The sequence below is a fragment of the Natator depressus genome, chromosome 13 (assembly GCF_965152275.1).
Source record: "Natator depressus isolate rNatDep1 chromosome 13, rNatDep2.hap1, whole genome shotgun sequence".
Lineage (NCBI taxonomy): Eukaryota > Metazoa > Chordata > Testudines > Cheloniidae > Natator > Natator depressus.
The window spans coordinates 29,846,573-29,874,391 of NC_134246.1; the positions used below are offsets into that span (position 1 = coordinate 29,846,573).

The window sequence follows — 27,819 nt, forward strand, 5'->3', positions numbered from 1 at the left end:
ACAAGAGGTGGGGATAGCAGCTGTTTGATTGAAAGCAGAGAACCAAACTCCATTCTGCCTGTGAGATCCTAAAAGAAATCAGAATCTCTAAGAATAAGTTTTATTTTCTCTCTCTGTAACAAAGCACTCCAATGAATGAATCGCTCACTGCTAGTGTTGCTAGCTGAAACTATGGCCACCAGGAATACAATTAAATAAAGAAACAAGAAAACTCCAACAGGGAGGCATACAAATAGTGCAGGTACTATGATTTAAGTTTTTGGAAGGCAGATTAAGACTGATCTAATCAGGTATACTCAGGGGGTTTGCTCATGTTTATGGATAAAGAAATCTTCCCTCACCTTGTCTCTCTCTAAAATGAAAATGCAAGAGAAAGGCAGCAAAACTCCTATAAGTTATTCATGCTTATTCATCCCTCAAATTCCTTCCTTCCTCTGGTAAGCAAGCATGTTATTCCTCTTTCTGAATATTGTCCCAGAGGGCTTAAGTATCCAACACAGCTTTGTGAAGCCCCACATAAGCAGCCAATTCTGGACGGGTCGGTGGGTCCAGGAAACAGATGTTACTTCCAATAGAAGAGATGACAGAATGGAATTTTCAGAGACAGGAGAAGCTGAAATAAGAGTGTGTCTGAGGGTATGTCTACACTACGAAATTAGGTCAAATTTATAGAAGTCGGTTTTTTAGAAATCGTTTTTATATATTTGAGTGTGTGTGACCCACAGAAAATGCTTTAAGTGCATTAACTCAGCGGAGTGCTTCCACAGTACCGGAGTGTTGCACTGTGGGTAGCTATCCCACAGTTCCCGCAGTCTCCGGAAATGAGATTCAAAAGTTCGCGGTTCTTTTCCTGTCTACCTGGCCAGTGCATCTGAGTTGAGAGTGCTGTCCAGAGCGGTCACAATGGAGCACTCTGGGATAGCTCCCGGAGGCCAATACCGTCGAATTGCCTCCACAGTACCCCAAATTCGACCCAGCAAGGCCGATTTAAGCGCTAATCTACTTGTCAGGGGTAGAGTAAGGAAATCGATTTTAAGAGCCCTTTAAGTCGAAAAAAAAGGGGCTTCATCGTGTGGACGGGTGCAGGTTTACATCGATTTAACGCTGCTAAATTCGACCTAAAGTTCTAGTGTAGACCAGGGCTGAGTGTGTCTGAACACTAATCAGTTACAGGAAGACAGTCTTCCCTTCAGCATGTCTAATCCATGCATTTAAGAGAGGGATGATGAAAGTTTCCCAAGTCCTAGTTCAAAACCCATTAGAAAAGAAAGAGCGCAGAGAGATTTAGAAGAGAAAACACCCTTATTTGAGGCCTTACCCCAGCCTACAGGGTCTATGTGCGTTATCTCCTCTCTCTGAGAATTTCTGGCAAAGCACTAAGGAGTTGGAGCTAGTACAGCTATCTACACCCTCAGCAGAGCTGGGAGAAAACAAGAGCAGGAATAAAGAACCAAAAAGCACCAACAATTTGTGGCTAGCTATTGGAGATGCTGCCTGTCAACCAAGGAGATTAGAGAACACCACATCTGGCCCAAATTAGTGGAACTGAAAAGCAATTTTTTAGTAATAGGATTTTAAAGCATTTTCTGGCACAGGTGCCTTTATTAGTGCCAAAGGAAAAGTAACTGAATAACACAGGAGTATAATGGAACAGTTTGCTGAGAGACAGACAAATTTAAATATAATCAAGCATTAACAAAACAGAGCACTTGGTCAATAAAAGATTACCTCACCCACCTTGTCTCTCTAAAATAGAGAAAAACATTTAATACAAAGCAACTCTTAGCCAAGATATTTACCTTTCTGTAAAACAGTGCCATGGAGCCAGTTTTCTTTGGTTTGCTTCCTGCCGACTGATGTGCTTCCTGTGCTTGATTCATACGGGAATGGTTTGGAGATGCACCAGTTAAAGCTTGAGCAGTGAGAGGTACTTGTCCATGACTCTCCACTTTAGACTGCTGAGACAAATTCACTGAAATGGGAATCAAGGTAATCCCTCCAGTGTCGTTTGCAATACCTGAAGACATATACAGGAATATTATTTTGCAGCCAAGCTGCACAGCTGAATTGCAAATATAATCATAATTCACAGAAACAGTTAATGTTAAGACTGTTCTGCAGTGTTTGATGTCAAAGGAATCCTTGTTTCCCTGGCAGTGCATTCATAAAGGAATTACTTTATCATACTCTTGAAAATACTTAAAGGGAGGGACACTGTAAACGTGAAAGATCACACTTCCGTCTAAAAGCATTGTTGGTACAAAATTTACAAGAAACATTAAATAGTCCTATAACTGAAAGCTAGCAACATCTTGCTTATTTTTTTTCCAGTTTATTTTGTGCACAGTCAGTTTCACTGTTTCCCCTGTTATCAGTTTCTCTATCAAGCGCCAAAGGGGAGAGAAAGCACAAATATTTTAAAATCAATTTCAGAATAAACCCCAAGACCTACTGTTTAATTAGAAAGTGTAATCTATCAGAAACAAATATTCTGAAATTGACACATTTACAATAACCTAGAGCTGACTGTCCCTTTAAGAAAAAACAGTTACTTACTGCAACTGTGGTTCTTCGAAATGTGATGCGGACATGTATTCTAGTTAGGTGTGTGCACTCCCAGTGCACTGGAGCCAGAGATTTTTGCTAGCAGTACCTGTAGAGGGGCTTGTGTCTTATGGCTCCTCCCCTGGCTATATGAGGTGGCGCCACCGCCACACCACTCAGTTCCTTCATAATGAAATCCCATGAGAGGCGACTCCGATGCAGAGGGGACAGATCATGTTCTCATCATATCTTGAAGAACCAGAGTTACAGTACGTAACTGTTTCTTCTTCTTCGAGGAGATGCAGATGTGTATTCCAGTTAGGTGACTCATAAGCAGTACCACAATCTGTAGGCAGGGCTCAGAGTTTACTGGAATAGGGATCACAGGACCGTCCTTCTGAGGCCTGCATCTGCTCAGGAAGATGCAGTAATAGCATAATAGTCCATAATCGTACATATGGATGACCATGTGGCCACTTTCCAAAAGTCCAGTGAGGAAACGTCACTGAGGAATGCTATCGATGTCGCTTGCACCCTCGTGGAGTGAGCCTGTATCCACTGAGGAGGCATAGCCAAAGCTATCTCATACATAGTCTTGATACAGGATATTATCCATCTAGAGATGGTCTGTGCAGAGACTGCTTGCCCCTTCATGCAGTTTGCATATGACACGAACAGGCGAGATGAAGTACAAATGGCTTAGTCCTGTCCAGGTAAAAGGCTAGATATGACCTGACATCCAGGGTATGGAGATGCTGTTTCTCTGGGGAAGCGTGTGGCTTATGGAAAAACATGGGTAACTGCACTGCCTAATTCAGAAGAAACAGAGACCGCCTTGGACAAAAACTTTAGGTGTGGTCGCAGCATCACCTCATCCTTGGAGAACTGAGTGCAAGGTGGCTCAGCCATAAGGGCCTGTAACTCACACCCTTCTTGCAGAAGTGAAAGCTATCAGGAACACAGTTTGCTGAGATAGGAGGGGCAGTGGACAAGACGCAAGGGGTTCAAATGGAGAGCCCATTAGAACAACCAGAACCATAGTTAGGTCCCAAAGAGGAACCAGTACTTGGATCCGAGGATGTAAGCGGAGAAGCCCTTTCAGAAATCTCATCACCATGGCACTGGAAAAAAAAATGCTGATACTGCTGCCAAATGTACTTAGCGAACTGAGGGCAAGGCCCGATTTCTGACGATATAATAGGTACTCACAGCTGCCCTGGATGGAAGCCCCTGTCAGTTGGGTCCTGCAGGCCAAGGACCACATCGAGAACCTCTTCCCTTTAAGTATGCCGTCCTAGTGGAGGACTTCCTACTGTTGAGCAGGTCTTGTTGGACAGCCTCTGAGCATTGCTCTCTCTCTTCATTCAGTATAGCAGGATGCAGGGTGCAGCCATGGTGCTGAGTGAGCAGGTTGGGATGGAAAGGAAGCAGTATGGGAGGCTGAATTGACAGAGCAAGGAGATCTGAGAACCAGGACTGTCTCTGCCATGCAGGAGCAATGAGGACGCTTGGCCCAATCTGCCTTGAGTTTGTGGATGATCTGAGGAATGATCGGAATAGGTGGAAAGGCATACAAAAGAGTTGACTGCCAGCTGCAGTGGAAGGCGTCAGAGAGGGAGCCCAGGCTGAGGCCCCCTCAAGAACAGAATAGTCGACACTTCCTGTTTTCCCTCATCACAAACAGGTCAATCGCGGAGATATCCCCTGTTCCAGTGATGACCTGGAGGACAGTCTCCTTCATCGACCACTTGTGGCTCAGGAAGAAAAGCCTGCTGAGATGGTCTGTGAGACTCCTATGCACCCCCCCTGCAAGCGGACTGCTACTGGAGTGATGTCTTCAATGCAAAATTGCCACAGGTTGATCGCTTCCAGGCAGAGTAACCTGGAATGTGCTTCCCCTTGTTTGTTCACACAGTACATTGCGGTGGTAAGTCGGTGAGCATGTGAACCACTGAATGTCTGATGCAGTCCCAGAAGACAAGACATGCATTGTGGATGGCCCAAAGTTCCAACAAATTGACATGGAGTAAGGCTTCCTGTTCCAACCACTGGCACTGCACCCTCAATTAATCCAGATGTACTCCCCAACTCAGAAGGGAAGCATCGACAACCAATGATTTGGTCTGAGAGGGCCAAGTGAAAGGGACTCCATGGCACACACTGTGTAGTGACTCCCAAGAGCACAAGGAATCTAGGACTGGTGGAGAAAGGCAAATCAATCTGTTCAGAGAACGCAAGGCAGGGTAGCAGACCATCCTTAGGTACATCTGAAGAGGGCGAAGGCATAGCTTACCCAACTGGATGAGTTGCATGTAAGTGGGCACATGACTCAACATGCTCAGACACACACAGATAGTCGTGGAAGGCCAAGATTGTAGACTGAGGCAGAGCTGTTGAATTGCTCGGAAGTGGTAGGTCAGCAGGAACACCCTTTACCTCGTGGAAACTAACAGGGGTCTAATTAACTCAATTTTTTTTTTTTTTTGAGTGGGAACCGTGATTGTCTTTGTGGTGTTTACAGTCAGTCACAGACGGTCAAGCAAATGCAATGTGGTGTTGACATGGGTGAGAACCTTCTCTCTGGAGCCACCCTTCAGCAACCAGTCGTCGAGGTACAGGAGGACGTGGATTCCCTTCCTCCTGAGAAAAGCCATGACACCACAATGCATTTGGTGAAGACTCAGGGGGCAGAAGAGAGGCCGAATGGGACAATAGTGTAACGAAAGTGGCATTCTCCTACCACACAATGCAGAAATTTCCTCTGTATCAGTAGAATCGCCACATGAATGTAAGTTCCAGAGCAACAAATCAGCCATTCTGAGACCACGTGAAGAGTTTAGCCGAGAGTGAGCATGCAAAATCTCATGTATCTGATGTGGAAGTAGGAAGAGGGGAAAAAGAGGATTTGAGTGCAGCCATCTTAGTTTGTTAGAGACAGAGCAACAGTCAGGCTAACACAGAATCATAATAATGCAAGATTTGTAGAGGCAGGACTGGTGAAGTGTATGGGAAACTGCAAGCAAAGCTGTTTTTAACTTTGCCTTGAGATAACAATGGAATGTAATTGTTAGCAGGAAATGTTGAAAACAAATAAGATATCAGAAAGAAAAATGTATAAACAAGGCACAGCTTTATATAATGAAAAGGTATAAATACTGCTTTATATTGTTTTGTATTTTGAAGATTTGCATAAGGACAGACACTCTGTCCAATTGCTGTCTTCCCTGCAATTGCATGAATAAAATTGTCTCTGACTTGTTGCAAACAACCTAAGAGTGAAGACTGAGTTTTCTTCCACACTGATTCACTTGTTGAGGTCGTGAAAGTTGAGAATGGGTCTCATCCATCCTTGGATTTTGGTATCAGGAAGTACTGGAAGTAAACGCTGTGGCCCTGGTGCTCCAGGGGAACTTCCTCCACCACTCCCAATGTCAAGAGAAAGCTGATCTGCTTGATGAGCAGAGTCTTGTGAGAGGGGTCCCTGAAGATGGATTTGGGGGTGGGGTGCATAGTCTGATCTGACAGCGTCTAGGACCCAGCTGCTGGGAGACAACTGAGTCCCAAGCACTGCAAAAGTGGGCCAACCAGTCCCTAAAGAGACAAAGAGGGTGGAGTATTGACTGAATCAGTGCTCTGGACTAAGGAGTTAAAATGGGTGATTAGCCAGCACTGAGGGAAGGCGTGTGGACTGTCCAAAGCCAGAGCCTGACCGATTCCTCTTGTGGGATCTATCCCTCTTTCTATAGTAATCCTGCTGTTTCGGGGGAAAGGTTGTGTGAAGAAATGCTGTGAAGAATGTGAAGAATATTGTTGCTGCTGCTGTGCCCCACAGTGGCATCTTTGTGCAGATGGTATGCACCCTCCCAAGGACCTCAAGGTAGCCCCAGAATCCTTAAAGGAGTGCAAAGTGTCATCAGTCTTGTCCAAGAACCAGAGCTGGTGCTCAGAATAAGCAGTTTAAGCAATTGCTTAGGGCCCCAACCAGCTCAAGGGGGCCCCCTAGTAATTATTGGCATGTGTTGTGTGCCACCAATAAGCATTCAAAAAATGCCGGAAACTCCTCATGAAAGGCCTTGGGCAACTGGTTCTTGAATCTAGACACAGCTGACCAATTGAGGAAATCATACTTGGACAGCAAAGCCTGATTTGCGATCCTCATCTGTAGGAATGATGAGAGATAGATCTTTCTGCCCAGAATATCCAATCGCTTGGAGTCTCTGTCCTTGGGGGAAGACTTTAACCTACCCTGGCCCTGTCATTTACTGCCATTATGGTCAGGGAATTTGGGGCCAGGTGTGAATAGAACCCCTCAAATCCCTGCCTGGGAACAAAGTAGTGCTTTTCCACGTGCTTAGCCCCTGGTGGTATCAAGACCGACGTACTCCACAGGGCTCTCACCGGCACGAGGTGCATATCATTGATCAGGAGGGCCTCTCTCCCAGGGATGGCAGGCTGTAAAATGCCCACCAGTTTGTATATGTTCTCTTGGAGAAACTCCGCCTGGACGCCCAGGGATGCAGCTACCTGGTATAAAAGGTCCTGATACATCTTAAAGACCTCCAGAATAGAAGGGGAAGACGAACAAGGCAGCATGGCATCATCTGGAGATAAGGACGAGGGTCTTGGCTAAGACACAACTGGCTCTTGCTCCCGGGAAGACATACCCAGGAGGGAGGACTCCAGCGGCTCCGCAGGAAGATCGCTGATGCCTGAGTTTGCAGCTGATCTGCAGTCATTTAAAAAGGGACAGAGAATAAGACAGAGAATATCTTATTGCCCTTATGTAAATCCATGGTACGCCCACATCTTGAATACTGCGTACAGATGTGGTCCCCTCATCTCAAAAATGATATACTGGCATTAGAAAAGGTCCAGAAAAGGGCAACTAAAATGATTAGGGGTTTGAAACAGGTCCCATATGAGGAGAGATTAAAGAGGCTAGGACTTTTCAGCTTGGAAAAGAGGAGACTAAGGGGGGAGATGATAGAGGTATATAAAATCATGAGTGGTGTGGAGAAAGTGAATAAGGAAAAGTTATTTACTTGTTCCCGTAATATAAGAACTAGGGGCCACCAAATGAAATTAATGGGCAGCAGATTTAAAACAAATAAAAGGAAGTTATTCTTCACACAGTGCACAGTCAACCTGTGGAACTCCTTGCCTGAGGAGGTTGTGAAGGCTAGGACTATAACAGGGTTCAAAAGAGAATTGGATACATTCATGGAGGTTAAGTCCATTAATGGTTATTAGCCAGGATGGGTAAGGAATGATGTCCCTAGCCTCTGTTTGTCAGAGGGTGGAGACGGATGGCAGGAGAGAGATCACTTGATCATTACCTGTTAGGTTCACTCCCTCTGGGGCACCTGGCATTGGCCACTGTCGGTGGACAGGACACCGTTCGTATGTTCTAGCTGCAAGACCAATGCTTAGAGAAATTTTCTCACTTTCTGCCAGAGTGTTTCTAGCCCTGGAAGGACATAGGGCCAAGTCTACCCCTAAATATTAGGTGGGCATAGCGACATGGCTCCCAGGCATGAAAAATTCACACCCGAAACATGCAGTTAAGCCAGCCTAAACCCTGGTATAGACACCACTAGATCAAGAGAAGAATTCTTCCATCAACCTAGCTAACATCTCTCAAAGTGGTGGATTAACTACAGCAACAGAGAAATCCCTTCTGTGGCTTTAGCAAACATCTATGCTATGGCACTACAGCGGCTCCACTGCAGAGCTGTAGCTCTGCTATTGTAGTGTAGACAAGACCTAAGTTATAGGCCCCTAAAATCACATCTTGATCAGCACATCTGGTCTCTCCTCCATTTAATTCCTAAGTGGTTTTAGAAGCAGGTATCCCACAAACTACTGAAGTTAAAAAGAATGGCTTTATGCCTCTTGAAAGCTTGAATTCCTAGATTTCAAGTGGTTATAAAGCATTTGTTTCTAGCCCTATGGAACTCTAAAAGTGAACTGCAAAAGCTAGTTCAGACTAGGTGGACACACTTGTGAGTCCCAAAATAAAGTGCATTTGGGCATCTGATTGTGCATAGGTCACCCCATTTACTCACTAAAATTCCTACTCAAGGCTAACCGTTTGCCAAGCCTGACATTGCAATTGCCAAGACTTACTGTCAGTATCTTCAGCATGTATAGTAATGATGCATCTTGTTTACGGGATTATAGTCCAGCTCAGCTCAACTAACACCTCTGGTTTCATCATTTTATGAATGGGACCGATAACAGGATTGTTTAAAATACATCTTTGTCAGTCCAATCATTTCGTTCTCGGAGAGCTTTTCCATGCTTCTGTCAGGTGGAGAAGTTTCTATGGTTCACCCTTGGAAAATCATGGGCCCTTTGTATTTCCAAAACACAGATTTCCAGCTCGGCCACGGGACCACCTTGACAGTCTAGTGCAGGGGTTCTCAAACTGGGGGTTGTGACCCCTCAGGGGGTCGCGAGGTTATTACATGGGGGGTCGTGAGCTGTCAGCCTCCATCCTAAACCCCGCGTTGCCTCCAGCATTTATAATGGTGTTAAAGATATTTAAAAGTGTTTTTAATTTATAAGCGAGGGTCGCACTCAGAGGCTTGCTATGTGAAAGGGGTCACCAGTGCAAAAAAGTTTGAGAACCACTGGTCTAGTGCAACTTAGCTGCACTACTGTCCACGACCATCTGACAGACAATGACGCCATGATGCCCCATGCATTGTCCTCGCACGTTACTGTGGTATACAGAGCTAGAGAAACATGAAGAAGCAAGGGAGAAGCCTGGAGGACTAACAGAAGATTCACCCCCAAATCCAATTGCTTGTGTCAAGAATTATGGCATTTTTAGGTTGTTACTATTATTGAGGTGATGAAAGTTGTCTTCTCAGCCTTAACTTCTGCAAAATCCAAATCAGAGGAAGCATTCTGAATTCTGGGCAATCTGATTAACCCAGATTGTCTCAGCAATGTAAAATCAAGTTTCTCTCACATGTATAGTAGTCAACATACACATCAGATAATATAAACTGGAATTCAGTCAGAGCTGACCACTTCAATAGGAACAGTACAAGAGTGGGAGATAAAATATGCCACCTGTACTGGGTGGCTCTCAGATGGTTTCTCTTGCTGAGGTTTTGGTTGTAACCCCAACCAAATCACATCATGTATGGAAAGGGCCCTGTGTCCTTCATGGATGATGAAAGCAATGGAAAAGACAACAGGCCCATTATTGTCAAAGATTCCTAATGCCTCCATCAGGGATAGCAACATACCAATAACATTTAAATAAAGAGTGCTTAGGACCTTGCTCAAGAAACCATATTTGATTAACACACAGTTTTGTCTTACCTTGAAGCTCCCCTTTTAAGAGAAGGTAATTGAAAAGATAGTGATGAGCCACCTCCAGTACTGATTATACAGATTTTGATGCCTAACTTCTGGGTTCAGGCTTGTTTATGGAAACATCTCTATTGATATGGATGATCTTATAGTGATGATGTAAAAGGTAAAGTTCCCAAGCTGATTTTAATAGATTTACCAGCAGCTCTGGATAACATTGTGACTCTAAGGTCTGACTGACTTGCCTGCAAAATATTGCAGGAGTGGACTGAGGAATCTTTCAGTGGGTTTACTTCTTCTCAGAAACTTCCAAAAAGGGTAAGTGCTCGGCAATCTCTTCTTCCCTTGGCCCTGCAAATGCCAGGTTCCATAGCATACCATTTTGTAATCCCTTCTGTCTGACACTCCTATTAAGCCACTTGGAAAGATCAAGAGTTTGGACTACTGGGTCATCAGTATAACAATACTCAGCTCTTTGCCACCATCTCAAACACTATGACGTCTATAGTCTCTTTACTCTGCCAGCATACGATATAGAGAGATGGATGAATATTCAAGCTGGGAAAACCTGCAGTTTTGTTTCCTGGTAAGGGGAAGGAGATGGGAGATTAAGCCAATGGTATGTCTGCATCAGCTAATAAGGGTGTAATATCTGACTTTCACCAAAATGGTTCACATCCTCAGGGTCTCATTGGATTTATCGCTGCTCTTTGACTTAAACTGCATTGGTGACCCATAGTGTGGGTGAGTTTGCCATGGATCATGGACCATTCTTCTTCGATCTGGATCTCACATAGTCATCCACACCTTTGTTACTACCAACTGGGACAAATGTGTTTTAGGACCAATTCCTCCAGCTACTTCAGAACCCTTCTGCCTTCCTCCTAACTGCCGCAGGATGCCTCAAACACAGGACCTGAGGTCAAGTCTCTACACTGGCTTCCTGTTTTCTTCTGGCTGTAATTCAAAGATGTTGGTAATCATATTCAAAGCCTAAATGGTGTGGAGCCAAGGTATCGAGAGAATACCTCTCACCCTATGCACCTGCATAGCAATTAATATCTATTAAGATCGGCTGGGAGACTGCTGAAATTGAACACTCAGGGCATGATACTATGCAATGCAGTTGTAGGGTGCTGCAAGTACAAGCATAGGTAATAAAGTAGTACAGGGAGTGCAGTGGAACATACTCCTGAATGAGTGAGATAGACATTATGACTGCCAAGTCACTTCTGTCTAGGAGTCTTTAGAAAAGAAGGCAAAGGTAAGTGTCAGTTGTATTCCATGGATTGTTGTGTACTGCACTATAAATATCAAGAACATGGTTTCCCATGTTTGGCAGCATGGCTCTCAGTCAAAGGTACTACCCTTAGAATTTGCGCCTCTTGGTATCACGAACATATAACGGTTTCTGAATGAATTTAATTTAGAGAGCACTTGATTGACTATTATCTTAGTTTCTGTGGATGGCATATCTAATTTTATTTTGCTCCTTTAAAGGTCGCCATGGCAACAGACCTTACAGAAATTTGTAAATATTAAACTTTAATATGCTTCTTTTTATATTAGAAATATTGGAAATTAGAGAGAGCTCCATTAAATCATCTAGTCCATTCCTCATGGGCCAGAGCAGGAAATGGGGAGCTGCCATACAGCCAACTTCCATCTGTCAGAGTCAAGTACTGTGAATCTTTCATGTATCAATTTGTTTCTAAAATCTATATTCCCTTATCCTTAAGTAAAATCATGATATACTGAGTAAACAGATAGGAAAACAGATAAGGATACAGCTGTAACTGAGGACCTAAGCATATTAAATCCCCAAGAATTACTTGGGTCATACATCTTCATAAGGCTTCATCTGTGATGAAGCAAAATTGACAAAGCAACTACTTCACAAACCCTGCCCCAGCCTGCAGTAGATGCATTACCAGGATAACCTGTAAGCAACAAGTCTTTGCCTAGACACTAGCCCACACAATAAGCAGCACTCAGGATGGCAAAGTATATTTTCTCTTAATTTTTCTTTTCAAAACAATTTTCTTTAGATGTTACTTGTTTAAAATGCAAAGCCCTCCAAACTGAATCTACATTGTGTTTGATAGCACAACCAAACACCAGAAAAAGGACATAGTAAAACATTCAGCACCATTATAAAGTGCAGTGAAGTAAAATGAATGGATATCTTACCATGCAGTGGGATTGTAACTTTCTGTCCCATTGTCCCTGTTACAGTAGCTGTTGCCATGGTCAAAATTGTCTGTCCCGTTGAGAGAGACACGTTTTCAGTGGCAACGCTTGAAGCTGGGGCAATTTTCAATTTAGTTCCTTCAGATAGAACCTTTTCTACCTGCATGTCTTTTGGGCTGTCATCGCCAAAGAGCCTTCTCTTAGCACTTCCAGCTGTAGGAGAACTGTAGCGCTCATGAACAGAGATCGGAGACAACGGCTGCATGTCTAATATGCAAGAAAGGAAAAAACATCACTACAATATGCAGCAGTTTAATAGAAATACAATTTCCAAACTGAGAGAACTGCTAGTCCCCACGCTACAAAACAGAAGTCAGAATCACAAGAAACCTTCTACTGACAGAACAGTAGCACCACAATACACAGATCAAAGTCCTCTAGCCCTTCAATTGCTTCCCCTTATTCTCTACTATTCCCAAACAATTTCATTTGATTGACAATATGTTTGGATTCTTAGTCGCTGGAAAGCAATGGAGACCTCATCCTCCTCCAGTCACATCTTCCCTGTGCTCTAGCTGCTCAGACATCTTGTGTCTGTTTCTTCCTCTTTAATTCCCTCGCTACTATCCAGCTTGAATCCTCCCTCCCTTTGCTCATTCCCTTATCTCTACTGCTCACAAACTCTGCTCACTTTTGCTGCTGCCCAATAGCATGAGCGGAAGCAGTTAAACTGATCAGTACAATATCAGTTTCACTCTTTTCCTCCATGGAACCCTTCAGAAGCTCAAGATAACCGCCTGCTGCTTAAGATACTACATGGTGTGTGTCCCTCTCCATCCCACAAAGCAGAAGAGCTTCTGGGTAAACAGCAAAGTGAAACTGGCTAAAAACTTGGAAGTTTCACTCTGCCTCTAGCTCTCACCCACTCCCAGCAGACATTTCCTTGCACCTGCCTCTGCTGACATGTTTTCAAGCTCTGCTCTTCTCCCCTTCAGTATGCTTCTTTACTTTCTGTACATTTCTTTGAATGGTAACAACAGGTCATACAGTTCAGTGGACAGAAATGTTTGCCTTTTTGTGAAAAAATAGCAAGTCCAAGTTGTTGGTTGTGGGGTTTTTTGTTTTGCTTTGTTAAAAATAAGTGTCCATTTAAGAACTAATGAGATAGAGGATAGTATTTTTTAAAAAAAAAATTGACCAGTCAAATCTGAGAACAGAGGCATAAAGATAGAAAATACAGGACAGAACCAAACTGCATAGTGAACTACTGAATAGATTAGAACAGCAGGAGAAGCAGAGCTACCAGTTCTCAAGGATTACAGCTACACCATCTGAATCACTATAGACAACCCTAGAAAAGGCACAAAGGCAAATATTACTCTGATTCAGGTAGGCAATGTGGACATAAACACTGGTGTGTCACTCACTGCAATACAACTGATGGAAGAACAAGCAATTGAGTGTTATGGAGACAAAGCCATAGAGTTAGGGAGAAGATTTCCAAACAGAAAGTTTGAAAAGCCAAATGACTAAGAATCTAAGCAAACACAATTCAAAGACACCCAGGATTTCTCTATGTATTACTATGAATGGTTTGAAATACTATATACTACAAACACATCAGAAGCTCTCTACTCACCCCGTCGTAAACTCCCACCAAGATCTGTGCGAACCTCTTTCAAGCGGGGGTGCACAATAGGAGATACTGGCATCAGAGGGAGGTGCCCTAGTCCACTTCCTCCATTACTGGCTTCAAAATTACTTGGGTATATTACCTGGGATATAAGAGATGCCAGTTTAAGAATAAATAATCTTCGCCTCTTTGTACCATCTACTATTATTAAAAAGGGTGTCAGAGAACACTGTGTCTTCGTTTTATAATTATTTCACTACTGGATAAATTGTTGCATTTGATTAATATCCTACGCAAAATATCAGCCCTGGAAAAGGAGTACATTTGCATTTTCTGGTAATTTATTTTCCCTTCAACATACTTCTTCACAGGTTGGGACCTTGTTTTCTGAGGCTTGTAGAGCTTTCCATAGGGCAGAGTCACTGGTCCAGGCTAGACTCTCCAGAATCTGTTCTTCAATGTTGTTGAGGTGCTTTACCATGTCTCTGGAGAGTCCTTCCTCACATCGAATCAATACTTCAATCACCTAAAGGGAAGCAAGGCAGTTTAATCAGCCATGCTAAAAGCAAAACCACCTCACCCATCCTTAAACACACTCTGACAGAATGCTAGTCATAGCACCCTGGTCACTGACATTGCTGCAGCTCAGAAAAGTTTGCCGGCACAACTGGGAATAATTAGCTATTTTCTGTTGGTGGATTATGAGTACCTGGGTTGTAATTACTAGACTACTGATACAATTGGGAGAATATAAATGGAGTATGAAGAGGAGTCGAAGTCCTAACCTATAACTAACTAACCTACTGGAACTACTAACACTATGAAACTAACTATTTACAATGCAGGAACAGTGGAAACCACTAAAACCACTTTGCTCAAGGCAAAGGGGGAAGTTCCGACAGCTGGATGGGCGGTAAGAAGGAACAGAGGAGTGTGGACTTGGCAGGAGCCCCATATACTGGTGCTATGAGTGCACAATACCTGGGGGTGCCAGCGCCAAGCCTATGAATACTACAGGGGGAAAGTCTCCGACAGCTGTGCTTGGGGCATTCGCACACCTAAATCAGAACGGACATGTGCAATCACTCGAAGAACTGCGAGCAACAGCAGAGGCACACACACTGGGGCTATTGCCTGAGGAAAGGGACTCTAAAATGAAGGCTAGGGGAATGTTTCCACTACTCTACTCTTGCAGCTACCCAAAAGCTGAGGAAGTGGTAGAGTAGCAGACACACCCCAACCTCCAAACGTCAACAGCCAGGAGACGATGGGAGGTCAGAAACAGAGGCTTTGGGAAGGGAAAAAGAGAGCGGTCAGGGAAATACACCTCATATACCATACTGACAAGAAAGGCTGGGATCCCCAATGAAGGTCCAGGAACAGCACTGTGACTAGAGTCTCAACACCCTCTTGGTTTCTCAAAGGCTGGCTTCTATCTTGGGCATTGCTCCTGAAAAGCAGGGCCCCCACATCTTAACTGGCTGGCTAGACCTCTGACTATTAGGGCCTGGAAATTTTCACTGGATGCCTAGGTATTGGTATGTCTGTGAGAGAGGCCAAGAGACAGAGAGACTGAGATAAGGTAAGTTAGTAAAGAAGAAAGGTACAGAATTTGTGGGGGAGAGGCGGAAGAATAACGGTGACAAAACGGTGGAAGTGGGGAACAAGAAGAGAAGACAGTGCTCTGTTGCAGGAAAGTCAGTTAAGTAAAGACAGGAAGGGAAAAAGATTTAACAAATGGGATGTAACAAGTAGGACTGATCAAACAGTACTCAACAAATATATTATTTTGAAGTATTTTATCAGTATTAGTTCAAGAATTTCCCTCAGACTTTTGTGGTATGTGACCAGTTCTACTACTGGTGAAATATTTAGTAAATTTGAATACTGGTAGAAATACTGGTCAAATATAGTCTAAGAATATTTTATTCCACTATTTGACCAACCACAGTAGTAAGTCAGGTTTACAAATCATTTGTTACATCAAAAATTAACTGACAGCATGTTACAATTAAATAAAGTATACAAACCATGCGCAAGTGCTTTATTCCTTTACGTTACAAGGGAAAGGGTGTCACAAGTATTACATATGTTGGATAATAGATGTCAATTCTTGGTAGCATATTCAAGGGCAGTGTGGTGGGGCACTGCCCCACCCCCATGCCAGATTGGGCTACAGCAGACCAGAGCGGCTGCGCAAGGTGGCAGCCAATCAGGGAGGGCCTGTTAGAAAGCCAATCAGGGCCAGTATTACAGCCAGCCAATCAGGGCTAGGCTAGGCCCTATAAAAAGGCTGCCCAGGAAGGGAGCAGGCAGTCTGTCCCAGACCTTCATGGGGGAAGGTCTGTCTCCTGAGCCCGAGACAAACACCTTGGACAGAGCAGTACTGGGCAGGTTCGGGGGGCGCATAGAAGGGCTCTGGCCCAATACATGCCAGACTGCAGGCCCTGACAGAAAGAGCCTAGAGGATGTGAAGGGCCAGAGGGGAAGTGGCCTAGGAACAGTTAGACAAGGAGGGCAGGGAGGCTGCCACTAAAGGGTCCCTGGATTGGGACCCAGAGTAGTGGGCAGGCCTGGGTCCCTCCCTTTCTCCTTGTACAGCACCTGGCTGTGGAAGGGTGACCGTGACAGACTGCAACTGGCCCTTGAACAGAGGGGCTACACTTGAGGGGTTGTGGTTGGCCACTGCGGCAGGAGCGAACTGGAAAGACTGCTGTTAACTCCCCCCGGAAGGGGGCAAGTGTGGACTTAGGGGCACTGCCGGAGGGCAGTGTCCTGAAGAGGATGCCGGGAGCTGGGAGCAATGTGGGCCGAGACACCAACTGAGGGTGAGAGATGGACGGGACACCACTGGCAGGGGGTGCTCTGCATGAACTGACCTAATTCCCACAGTAAACAGCAGGAGGCATTGCAGTGGTGAGTCCCAATCCTGTCACAGGCAGCCTTACACTAAAATAGCACACATGTTACAGGTCAGCACTCGCCCCTCTGCTATACCTAACCTAGGAAGAGAGGGCTTCTAAGACTGTCAATCTAATACTAAATAGAGGTACTTTACAAGTTTATAATTCAGATTCAAGTATTTGAACACGATGTTTATGCTTACCTTATAAAAATAGAATGGTCGGAGATCAAGAACCTCAATAATCCAAGGGAAAGTTCGCAGTGAGCTATATGCAAATAGCACAATCTCCAAACAACATGCCATCAGGGAACGATGGAAAATGTCTTGCTCCAAAAGAGCCTAGATAGGACACAGAAATGGTTTTCAGCCACATCATTGAGGAATTACTCATAAATATGTTTTCTTAAATGATACCAGAGAGACTGAACTACTGAGAAAGAACAGCATTCTCATCATCACACACACAAAGTCTATCCACACTAGATGAAATATGATGATTTGATCTGCTAAGGCCTACATTAAAAAAAATCTAGAATAAGAATTTAAGTTTTTTGTTTTAAATCATACCCTGAATTTACTATCCATTAATTAAACCTTAACTGAATTAAGATTTGGGATATGGAAAAAGTTACAGAAGAGCAAGCACTGAAAAAGAAGTCAAGAGACAAAGGACATAGATTCCAAGGCCAGAAGGCCTTGTGATCATCTAGTCTGATCTTTTTTATAACAAAAGCAGAGAACTTTGCCAAAATAATTCCTAGAGCAGATCTTTTAGAAAAACATCCCATCTTGATTTAAAAATTGTCAGGGATGGAGAATCCACCACGATGCTTGGTAAACTGTTCCAATGGTTAATTATCCTCACTGTTAAAAATGTATCCCTTATTTCCGGTGTGAATTTGTCTAGCTTCAACTTCCAGACATTGGATCATGCTATACTTGTGTCTGTTAGACTGAAGATCCCATTATCAAATATTTGTTCCCCAATGTAGGTACTTCTAGACTAATCAAGTCACCCTTTACCTTCTTTGTTAGACTCAAGGAGCTCAATCTATTTATTTTATCACTATAAAGGCACAAAAATGATTATAGGTCTAGAAAACATGACCTATGAGGGAAGATTTAAAAAATTGGGTTTGTTTAGTCTGGAAAAAAGAAGACCGAGGGGACATAAGTTTTCAAGTACATAAAAGGTTGTTAAGGAGGACGGAGAAAAATTGTTCTTCTTAATCTCTGAGGATAGGACAAGAAACAATGGGCTTAAATTGCAGCAAGGGAGGCGTAAGTTGGACATTAGGAAAAAACTTCCTAACTGTCAGGGTGATTAAGCACTGGAATAAATTGCCTAGGGAGGTTGTGGAATCTCCATCATTGGAGATTTTTAAGAGCAAGTTAGACAAAAACCTGTCAGCGATGGTCTAATAATACTTAGTCCTGCCATAAGTGCAGGGGACTGGACTAGATGACCTCTCAAGGTCCCTTCCAGTCCTATGATTCTATGTTTTTTAATCTATTAATCATTCTTGTGGCTCTTCTGTGAACCCTGTCCAATTTATCATGTCATTTAGCATGTCTGTTCCACTCTTTACAGCCAGATTTGCTGTCTTATAAGCAGTACAGGTGCTGACACACTGGAGAAAGAATAGCAGATAAATCAATTGTATTACAACTAGCACATTGCTAGATTATGACAGTTTAAGCTACAAAAAGGAAAATTCCAATGGCATACTTAAGTACTGTACTACATTCAACTACTTTACATATTTGTTCCCTGAAAGATTAATTACTGTTTCTTTGGCCCTTTCCATTACTTCCCACTTTTCCAAAAGTTTCAAATGGTAAAGGCTGGTTTTATACTTGTTTATCTACTAATAATGCAAGTCGAAGGGGAAGCAGCCCCTCATGCCAATGACAGTAAAGCTGCTTTCATACTATGGGTAAAAGGATAAAAGCCTGCAGATCAGGAGTTAAAGCAGAATGCAGAGTGTGCTATCTGCAGTTACTGCAAAGCAACAGATGTTTTGTTGAAGGAGAAAGAGGAGAACAAAAATGCCTTGTCTACCATCTATGTTCTAAAAGACAATATAGGCAAAGAATTAGCAGTTGTAGGCACCTTCATATATAGTTCTTATTATTGTCAAACGCTAGTCTATTCAGGTATATATCACATATCAACACATACGAGTTAGGGGGGAAAAAAGGATATATCAGTATTAAACGCAGATGAAAGGAATCATTTCAGATGCAGGAGAGAAACATAACAAAGAAGAAAAACAATCTTGGAGAGAAATATTTGCAAGTCACTTTTCTTTATCAGTTCAAATTACTTGACAATCCAGTTTTTGATTTAAAATCAGGTAAGAATTCACCTTTGTTGTAGTTAGGGATGTAAAATATTAAACAGTTAACTGGTAAGCATTAGTCTTACCAGTTTACTCACTCTACCCATTAGCCCCCAGGCCCGAGCCAGATGGCCAGAGCAATCCCAGCCCCTCTCCCTTTAATCTGTTAATTGGTTAAATGATATAATTTTAATCATTTAAACAGTTAACTTTTAAAACAATATTTACATCCCCAGTTGTAGTACAGCAGAGTGTGTAGGATTTACTACGCAGCCATAAGAAAATATAAGGAAGGAACTGTTAGTTGAGAGACTAGTAACACTGAAGAAATATTGACCTCTCAGGAAACTGTGACTGGGTCAAATGTCTTGAAATCTCATTTAAGGAATGTAATTAATATTAAGCTGGAAAATTGAGCCCATCAATCCACTATTTAGCTAGTCAACAGACTCAGGAACCAATTCTGCCTTCAGATTGATTTAAATGGGAGCTCTGTGGATTGACCCAAACACGGAATTTTTCTGCAAGTATTCACAAGGATGAACTTAAAGAAGAGGAAGTTCTTCTGTTCCAGCTCTCTACTTACTGTCATGTCCTTCCCATGCAATCTTCGTGTTTCTTGTACTACTATCGTCTCCAAAATTTTGTAATACAAAATCTCTGCCAGTTTTAGTCTGTTAACAGCAAAATCTGCAATTGAAACCAAACATTGCTGAAAGCTTGTATTCCAAGTCAGCAGTTTGGGGGGGGCGGGGGATGAATAAACAGCTTTGATTAAGTTAACCAGTATTTTACTTTCCATAACAGAAACACATGTGTGTTGTAAGCCAAGAGGACATACTACTCTGAACGTCTTTAGTAATGTCATGTGATTCAAACCTTACATGCAATTAACGTATTTCATACTCTTTAGATGTTCAAACTTTAGGAATGCTTATGCGTAAGGTCTCCACTCCAGTTTTGTAAAAGACTTCTGAATATCAAATATGCAATGTGTTGCATTAACACCCATACAGGAAAGTTAATTAAATTAAGAAACCTTTCTTCCCCACTTCTTATGTAGTTTTTGTGTATAATATTTCCTTTTAATTTGATCTCTTAAAAATAATTGTTAGATGAATGCAAATTTACAGTCTTTTATTAAGAGTTTCAATATAATTTCTTTCAAGTCCCATCCATTTTGAACTACAGTAAATCCTCGCTTAACATTGTAGTTATGTTCCTGAAAAATGCTATGTTAAGCAAAACTATGTTAAGTGAATCCGATTTCCCCATAAGAATTAATGTAAATGGGGGGGCCACTGGTAGTAGGTTCTAGGGAATTTTTTTTCGCCAGACAAAAGATTATGTGTATGTGCACACACACACACAGTATAAGTTTTAAACAAACAATTTAATACTGTACACAGCAATGATAATTGCGTAGCTTGGTTGAGGAGGTGGCGTCAGGGTGGGATATTTCCCAGGGAATGCCTTGCTTCTAAATGATGATCTAGCACTCAATTGAGCCCTCGAAGGTTAACACATTGTTGTTAATGTAGCCTCACACGCTACAAGGCAGCACGAATGGAGGGAGGAGACACAGCGGCTACAAACATTCCCTGCGGAAACTGAACATGATGATGAACCCATGCTATCCCACTGGAGCGCACCACTCCCTCCACTTTCCAAAGTCCTGGGGGGTGCATGTGAGAGAGAGACACGGCAGTGGGGGGAGGGACACCTGACTGATAGCCTGCTGGGCAGCTGCCGCACAGGGAACTTAGGGGAGCTGATGGGGCGGGGGGGGGGCCTGCCAGCCCACCCTGGTTCCAAGCCTCCAACAGCTAGCTCCAACAGGCTGCTCTTCCTGCAAGCAGTGAACAAAGCAGGTGGCTGCCAAACAATGTTATAAGGAAGCATTACGCAACTTTAAACGAGCATGTTATCTAATAGATAAGAGACATAACAATGAAACAATGTTAACCGGGATGACCGTAAGTGAGGAGTTACTGTATAACCTTGCATGGTTTCATTCAACTCTGTACAATGTCCTGTTTGGTAGTTATTGACTTGTTGCAATGAAAATATGCAACAAGTTTTGAACCAGTGAGTAGAGGCTCAATATTTTAGTTATTGTTGCCTTTACTTTAATAAATAACGGATGCCTTAGTAAACTTTTTTAAAAGATACTCTTTAGTTTGATTGCTGACCTCCCCAATGCAATATTCTTACTATCTTATAAAGGTCTCAATAGGAGTTGTACTGAAGGCACCTTCACCTCCATGGAGTGGGATTGATGTATGGATGAAATGTCCCAGAAAAACACACTCTAAGGACATTTATCTCTTCAAAATTTTGATCAGCCTGTCCCAATTAATGAGGAGTTGGAGTAATATTAGCACATTTCTATGCAGCAAGTTGTCCCTCCGTTGAAAATTCAGTTTTCATCTACACCAATCGTTCATTTTATTTAGCACATGAAGAATCAGGCCAAGCATTTTTCTTCCCATAAACATGTCGCCTTTGATACAAAAGCGATGCACTTCAATATGCTGAAACATTCTATGCATTTCACATATTCCTACCTATGTGAGATCCTGGCTGGTCATCTGTTGATTTAGTATAACTCCGACAGAAAGCCTCACCTATTTCTTTAACTCGATTCAAGATGCTTTCCATAGGGTTGCGTACGCAAGACCTACAGCAGGACCCAGAAAGAGAAACCTCATTTGTATATTACAGAAACATAAAGCCCTGAGAAGATTAATTTCACCAAGCTTTCCTCTTGGCAACCAATGTCCCATCCTTTGATGTATTTTACACTCTGGACAACACACCTTCAAACAGATTTACAAGCTAACCAGAAAAAGAGACAGTCTGTTGGTTTTAATATTATTACTTGCAACTCCTATTCTGAACTGTAACCTTGCCTTATTTCATTCCGTTCTGTACAACATTCTGTTCAATGGTTACTGACCTGTTGTACACAAAGAAAAGATGCAACATGTGTTCCAGAACAAAGAGTAGCAGAACAATGTTTTTAAAAGGCCATATAGGATCTGATAGTTTGAGAAGACCTAGGGCTTGTCTACACAGTGGAGCAATGCACACTATGGAGGTAAGATTTCTAAAGGGAACTAATTATTGTGGATTAACTACTCTGAGTAGACACTGCTGGTGCACACTAAAGATTTCCTAGTGCACTTTAATGTAGTAAGTACTAGTGCTTACTATGTTAAAGTGTACTAAGAACTTTTAGTGCGCATCAGCAGGCACAGACCAATTAATCCATAACACGTTAGGGTACTTTAGGAATCTCACCCCCATAGTGTGCATTACTCCACTGTGTAGATAAGCCCTGACTAACTCCATTATCATTTTTGTACATGAGGCGTGCTTGATAAAGAATGAGCTTATATAAACTGAATTCTGTTCTCCAGAGCAGTGCACTAGTTCCCCTCTTTAGAAATAATAATGGACTTTTGTTTCTTTTAACCTTACATTACTTCTACTTTTATATTATCTTAAAAGTATTAAATTACTATGTAATACTCTGAGCATCCGGACAGGGAGATTGTGGGAGGATTTTATAAATTATTTTAAATTATGCAAATTGCTACCACACAATTAAGACCAAAACAGATTGGTGTGTTTGTTTGTTTGTGTTTTTTTTTTTTTTTAATGCGGGGAGAAAAGAGGAAAGAAGAAGAAACCTATTGATTCAAATAAAAAAAAAAAGAGGAAATGGATGGAAAGCAATGCTAGTCAGAGTATAACACCTCAGTACTTTGATATCCATATAATATTTGCACCAGAGATAACTTGGGCTACCAATAATTTACCTTTCAGTAGCCCAATCTATTAAGATACAACTAGAATGTTCCCCTAGACCAGGGTGGGCAAACTATGGCCCGTGGGCCAGATCCAGGATGTGGTGCCAGCCGCTTCTGGGAGTGGCGCGGAGCCTGCAATCGCTACCCCCGTGGCACTGTGGGCCCTGCGCTGCTCCCAGAAGCGGCTGGTACCACGTCCCTACGGCCCCTGGGGGAAGAGGGGGCAGAGGGCTTCAGGCACTTCCCTCGCCTGCGTGGACTGCCCCCCGCTGCTCCCACTGGCTGGGAACGGGGAAACGTGGCCAATGGGAGCTTCGGGGGAGGTACCCGCAGGCGAGGACAGCGCACGGAGCCCTCTGCCTCCCTTCACCCAGGGGCCGCAGGGACGTGGTGTCGTCCGCTTCTGGGAGTGGCGTGGGACCAGGGCAGGCAGGGAGCCCACCTTAGCCCTGCTGCGTGCCGTTGCCACCCCGGAGCCACTCAAGGTAAGTGGTGCCAGACTGGAGCCCGCAACCTGAACCCCCTGCTGCACCCCACATACCTCCTGCACCCCAAACCCCTGCCTGGAGCCTCCTCCTGCACCCAACCCCCTCCCTGAGCCCCCTCCTGCACTCTGCACCCCTCCCTGCACCCCAACACCTGCCCTGAGTCCCCTCCCACACTCCGTGTCAATAAAAAGCAGATGCACAAATTATGTTTAGCTGATGAGTAAAAAAAATTTGGCCCTATTAATCTAACAGTAAGTAATGAAGTTTTTTTTAAAAGCCATACTTTTCCAGAAGCACAGATTCATTAAGAAATAAAAGGTTTAGGTCCTCACAATAAGGCCTTTCAAATGGAAACACTAAGATGACGGACCGTTTTTTCCCCCAGCAACCCTCATAAAACCCTTTAAAGAGACTTGAGTATGGAGCAAAAATGTAGTAGCCTAACAAAACCAAGTCTGAAGAGAGGGGTCACCTTTTGTAATGAAAGTAGGGGTTAGTGACATGCTTACTCAAAGATAGCTATAAGCTGTTCACTTGGCGCATTTTTCAAACCAGCCACAATGTTCTGTAAACGGCTCACACTTTGTGTTGCTGAAGCAACAGGAGTGATTACCGCTTCCTTCTCTCTCAGGTATCTCCTTCCTGTCAGTGGTGTAGAAGGTGCAAAGGATTTTTTCTGCCAAGTAAGATAGAAAAATAAGTTAATCATCAAAAATTATGTTTCTACAGATGTTCTGAGACATGAACTACAAAGTCATTCCCAAAACTCACAGGTACACCACAAACCACAGAGAAAATGAGTATACCATCACTACCACAAAATGGCTGAGATTTAAAGTAAAGTGTTTTTAAGGGCAAGTTCTATAATAAATTACAAATTTAATAAAATCCCCAAACTAAAAGTCAGAAGTTTAAACAAAGAGAGAAATCAATAAAATACAAGACTTAAACGTCTTAAAAACATAGACAAGAGGTTTAAGATCACTTAAACACTGACAAATGGTAAAGGCAAGACCACTCCAATGTGTAGCCATAACTACCTGATGACACAGAACTACTGTATAATCAACCTCCCCTTTTAATCTTAATATATTTTTCCTACATGCTGCAATTACAATTCAGTTCCAAAGCTCTTCTCTGCATGCACCGCATTTGGGTTTAAACTATGCATATATTTTACAAAATGTACTAATATTTCAAGCGAAGCAATGATATCTAAAGAAAGCTGAAGCAGTATTTGTAAACACTGAAAGACTATATATAAACAACCAACCTGTTTCGCACTACCCACTTAAGGCCTCTACTCCCCTTTATGGAAAAACACTTCCCCCTAGTCTATCCTTGCCTCACTCCATTATCTACAGACCCCAGTTCACTCCTTAGCACAAAAGTTTCCCATTCAGAAGACTGAGCTTCCTTTAGAAGTGAATTAATGTAATTTTAAGAAACAAACTGTTTGATATTAGCATTATTTTGGGACAGATTCCCAGCTGCAATCAAGGAGCATTTGACACAGATGAGGGGGATTCCCCATCCACTTCCAAAGGTGCCCAATTCACTACCAGTCACAGGACTGCTCTGTGCAAGTCTTCCGGTCCAAGTTAAACCAGCCTGAAGACTGCTCTAGCCTGCACCACATGCCTGCAACCTCATTATAGCATGCTGTGGTGATTCACAGCTAAAGAAGCCCCACCTATGCCATCTTCCCCACCAGCCACTGAAATGGCACTGAAGCTGCTATACCACCTGATCCCCTTACATGGGAAGAGATGCTCTGGGGGATGGATCCATCTATTTGAAAGCTACTTAATACCAATGGAGTGGCACAAAGTGGCTGGAGCACAATCCTGGACTGTATTGATTATATTTTCCGTTTCCACAATTCAAGATATGAATAATGTAAGAAAATGTTACTTTTTGTTATATTAAGATGGCTACTTTTCAGAAAAGTTGGAAGGATCAAGGTTAGCCAGAGCCTTCAAAGTCACAATTTATAAGTAAGCAGAAAGCATAAGAAAGGATCTGCTGTGCTATGAAAATTTTTAAGTTCAAAATGGGCAAAATGAGTCAAAATCACTGCACATTCACTCATTAAACGTCAAATATAAAGCCCAATAGCTTTGCACTGTATTGAAGAATGATTTTACAAAACTGATCTGTACCAGTGCTAGCTTCTAGGAAAAATTCTTTTTCAGCTGTATCCAACTTATTTTTGAAACTGTCTAAGCAGCATGAAACTAGTAACACTTGTCAACTGTAACTGACACACCATCCTTCAGAGAGACAAGATGGGTGAGGTAATATCTTATTTAACCAACTTCTGTTGGTGATAAAGAGAAGCTTTTGACCACCACACAGCTCCTTCTTCAGGTCTGAGCATCACAGCTAAATGCAAGGTAGAACAGATTGTTTAGCATAAGTAGTTAGCATATATTAAGGCAGAGGTTCTCAAACTGGTGGGTGCACCCCCCGAGGGGGGCTGCAAATTGTATTCTAGGGGGCAGGTATGAGATGCTCTAGGGAAAAACCAAAAATCCCTTAGTGCACACATTTTACCCACAGAAATTAATAACTAGCAAAGCTGATTCCTCCAGACATATCAAATCCTCAGATGGCGCTGTGCATTTTGACATTTGGATTTCTGTTAAGCTTGCATAGCATTATATAAAGTTGTTGCCATCTGTACGTTAAATCTGTTTGCTACAATGTGGTATGCTCATTTAATTGTAAGCATCAACCACAATCGCAGTTTTGCTTTTGCTCTTATTACAGCAGATCATTGGCTCATTTGCGCAACAGAAAAAAAACACCCCAACTCAAGTGAAAACCAGAGAAGCCAAAACTTTTCTGAACTACTTTACATTAAAAACTAACAATGATCTCATCTTCAGGTACAAGGAGATCTCCAGATAGCTGTCTCAAGCATCTAACCCAAGACGGAATTGCTCTGCTCCAAAAACAGGTGCACCCATCATACTAGTAACAACAGTGTGATGCCAGTAAGCAGTATATCACTAAAAATTTAAATTACTATATATTTAAATGGCTGTTTGAATAACTGCCTTACTGTTTTTAATATTTAGTAAGAGTTGTATGGTGATTTTTTTTTAAATCGGTATATGTACTGTGTGGTGGCAGGGGGGAGGAATGTAAACTGCTACAGACACAAAGAAGGGGAGCGTGGTCAAATAAGTTTGAGAACCAGTGTATTAAGGGACCATTCAAAGCGGAGTGGCCCCTCTGAAGTCATAGGACAAAAAGAGGGGGTTACTGGTTACAGATTGTTGTAATAAGTAGGGCCCTACCAAATTCACAGTCCATTTTCGTCAATTTCAGTCACAGGATTTTAAAAATGATAAATTATTGCAGCTATTTAAATCTGAAATTTCACTGTGTTGTAATTGTAGTGGTCCTAACCCAAAAAGGAATTGGGGGGGAATGGGGGTTTGCAAGGTTGTTGTAGGTGGTACTGTTTCTGCTTCTTTTCTGCACAACTGCTGGTGGTGGTAGTTGGAGAGTGGTGGCTGCTGGCCGGGAGCCCAGCTCTGATGGCAGAGATCCTGCCAGCAGCAGCGCAGAAGTAAGGATGGCCTGGTGTGGTATTGCCACCCTTACTTCTGTGCTGCCGCCTGCAGAGGTGGGCCCTCAGTCAGCAGCTGCCACTCTCCGGCCACCCAGCTCTGAAAGCAGCAGCACAGAAGTAAGGGTGGCCTGGTATGGTATTGCCACCCTTACTTCTGCGCCGCTGCTGCTGCTGGGGCGCCATTGTCAGAGCTGGACGCCCGGCCAACAGCCGCTGCTCTCTGGCCACCCAGCTCTGAAGGCAGCAAAGAAGTAAGGGTGACAATACCGTGACCCTCCTAAAATAATCTTGTGACCCTCCCCCCACCCCGCAACTCCCTTTTGGGTCAGGGCCCCCAATTTGAGAAATGCTCGTCTCCCCCCCATGAAATCTTTGCAGGATTGGGTCCACATCAAGTATGGGTTGTAACTGTTTGATGATACCCCATATAGGTTCCAGTGGGATGGTAGGCAACAACTAGGGGTATGTAGTTGGAGGGGGTTTTATTTCTGCACTGAAGCAGGTTCTCCGAGTATTTAGGTGGCCCGTTCCACGATGCGATCTATTTCTATGGCGAAGTGTCCTTGTTTGGTGAAGATAGTTAAGTGTGTAAAGGTGTATACCCCAGACTTTCTCCTTGGAGCATATTCTTTGGTATCTGGCTATAGATAACAGATTCTTTGGTGCGTTTTGGGTGGCTACTAAATCTATAAAGGTAGGTGTGGTGGGTTTCTTGTGTATGTTTCTCTATAGGATTTCACTGCTGGATCTGATTGTGGTTCCCAGGAAGTTGATGCTAGTGTGGAAGTGTCCCAGAGAAAGTTTAATGGATGGTGGTGGTGGAAGTTTTGGTGAAAATCTATGGACAGACAGCTTAAACTCTCTCAGAGGATGGAAATATTCTTGCTGTATCTCAGGTATATCATTGGTTTCGTGGTGCATTTTTCCAGAAATTCTTCTTCATGAACAGGTTGGCATATTGGGGAGCCATCCTAATATCCATGGCTGCTCCCA

General features: G+C 42.9%; 1 protein-coding gene across 3 annotated transcripts in view; it reads right to left on the bottom strand.

Moving 5' to 3' along the window:
• Positions 1-27,819, bottom strand: part of RBL1 (RB transcriptional corepressor like 1) — a 70,145-nt gene that overhangs the window by 21,705 nt on the left and 20,621 nt on the right. For all 3 annotated transcript variants that reach the window (XM_074970354.1, XM_074970356.1, XM_074970355.1), the window contains 8 exons: positions 23,753-23,919; positions 21,508-21,620; positions 19,527-19,630; positions 16,800-16,937; positions 14,055-14,219; positions 13,700-13,835; positions 12,061-12,327; positions 1,800-2,017 (listed from right to left, as the gene is read on the bottom strand). In XM_074970354.1, the coding sequence (XP_074826455.1) occupies positions 1,800-2,017; positions 12,061-12,327; positions 13,700-13,835; positions 14,055-14,219; positions 16,800-16,937; positions 19,527-19,630; positions 21,508-21,620; positions 23,753-23,919 (1,308 nt within the window). The remainder of the gene's footprint in view (positions 1-1,799; positions 2,018-12,060; positions 12,328-13,699; positions 13,836-14,054; positions 14,220-16,799; positions 16,938-19,526; positions 19,631-21,507; positions 21,621-23,752; positions 23,920-27,819) is intronic.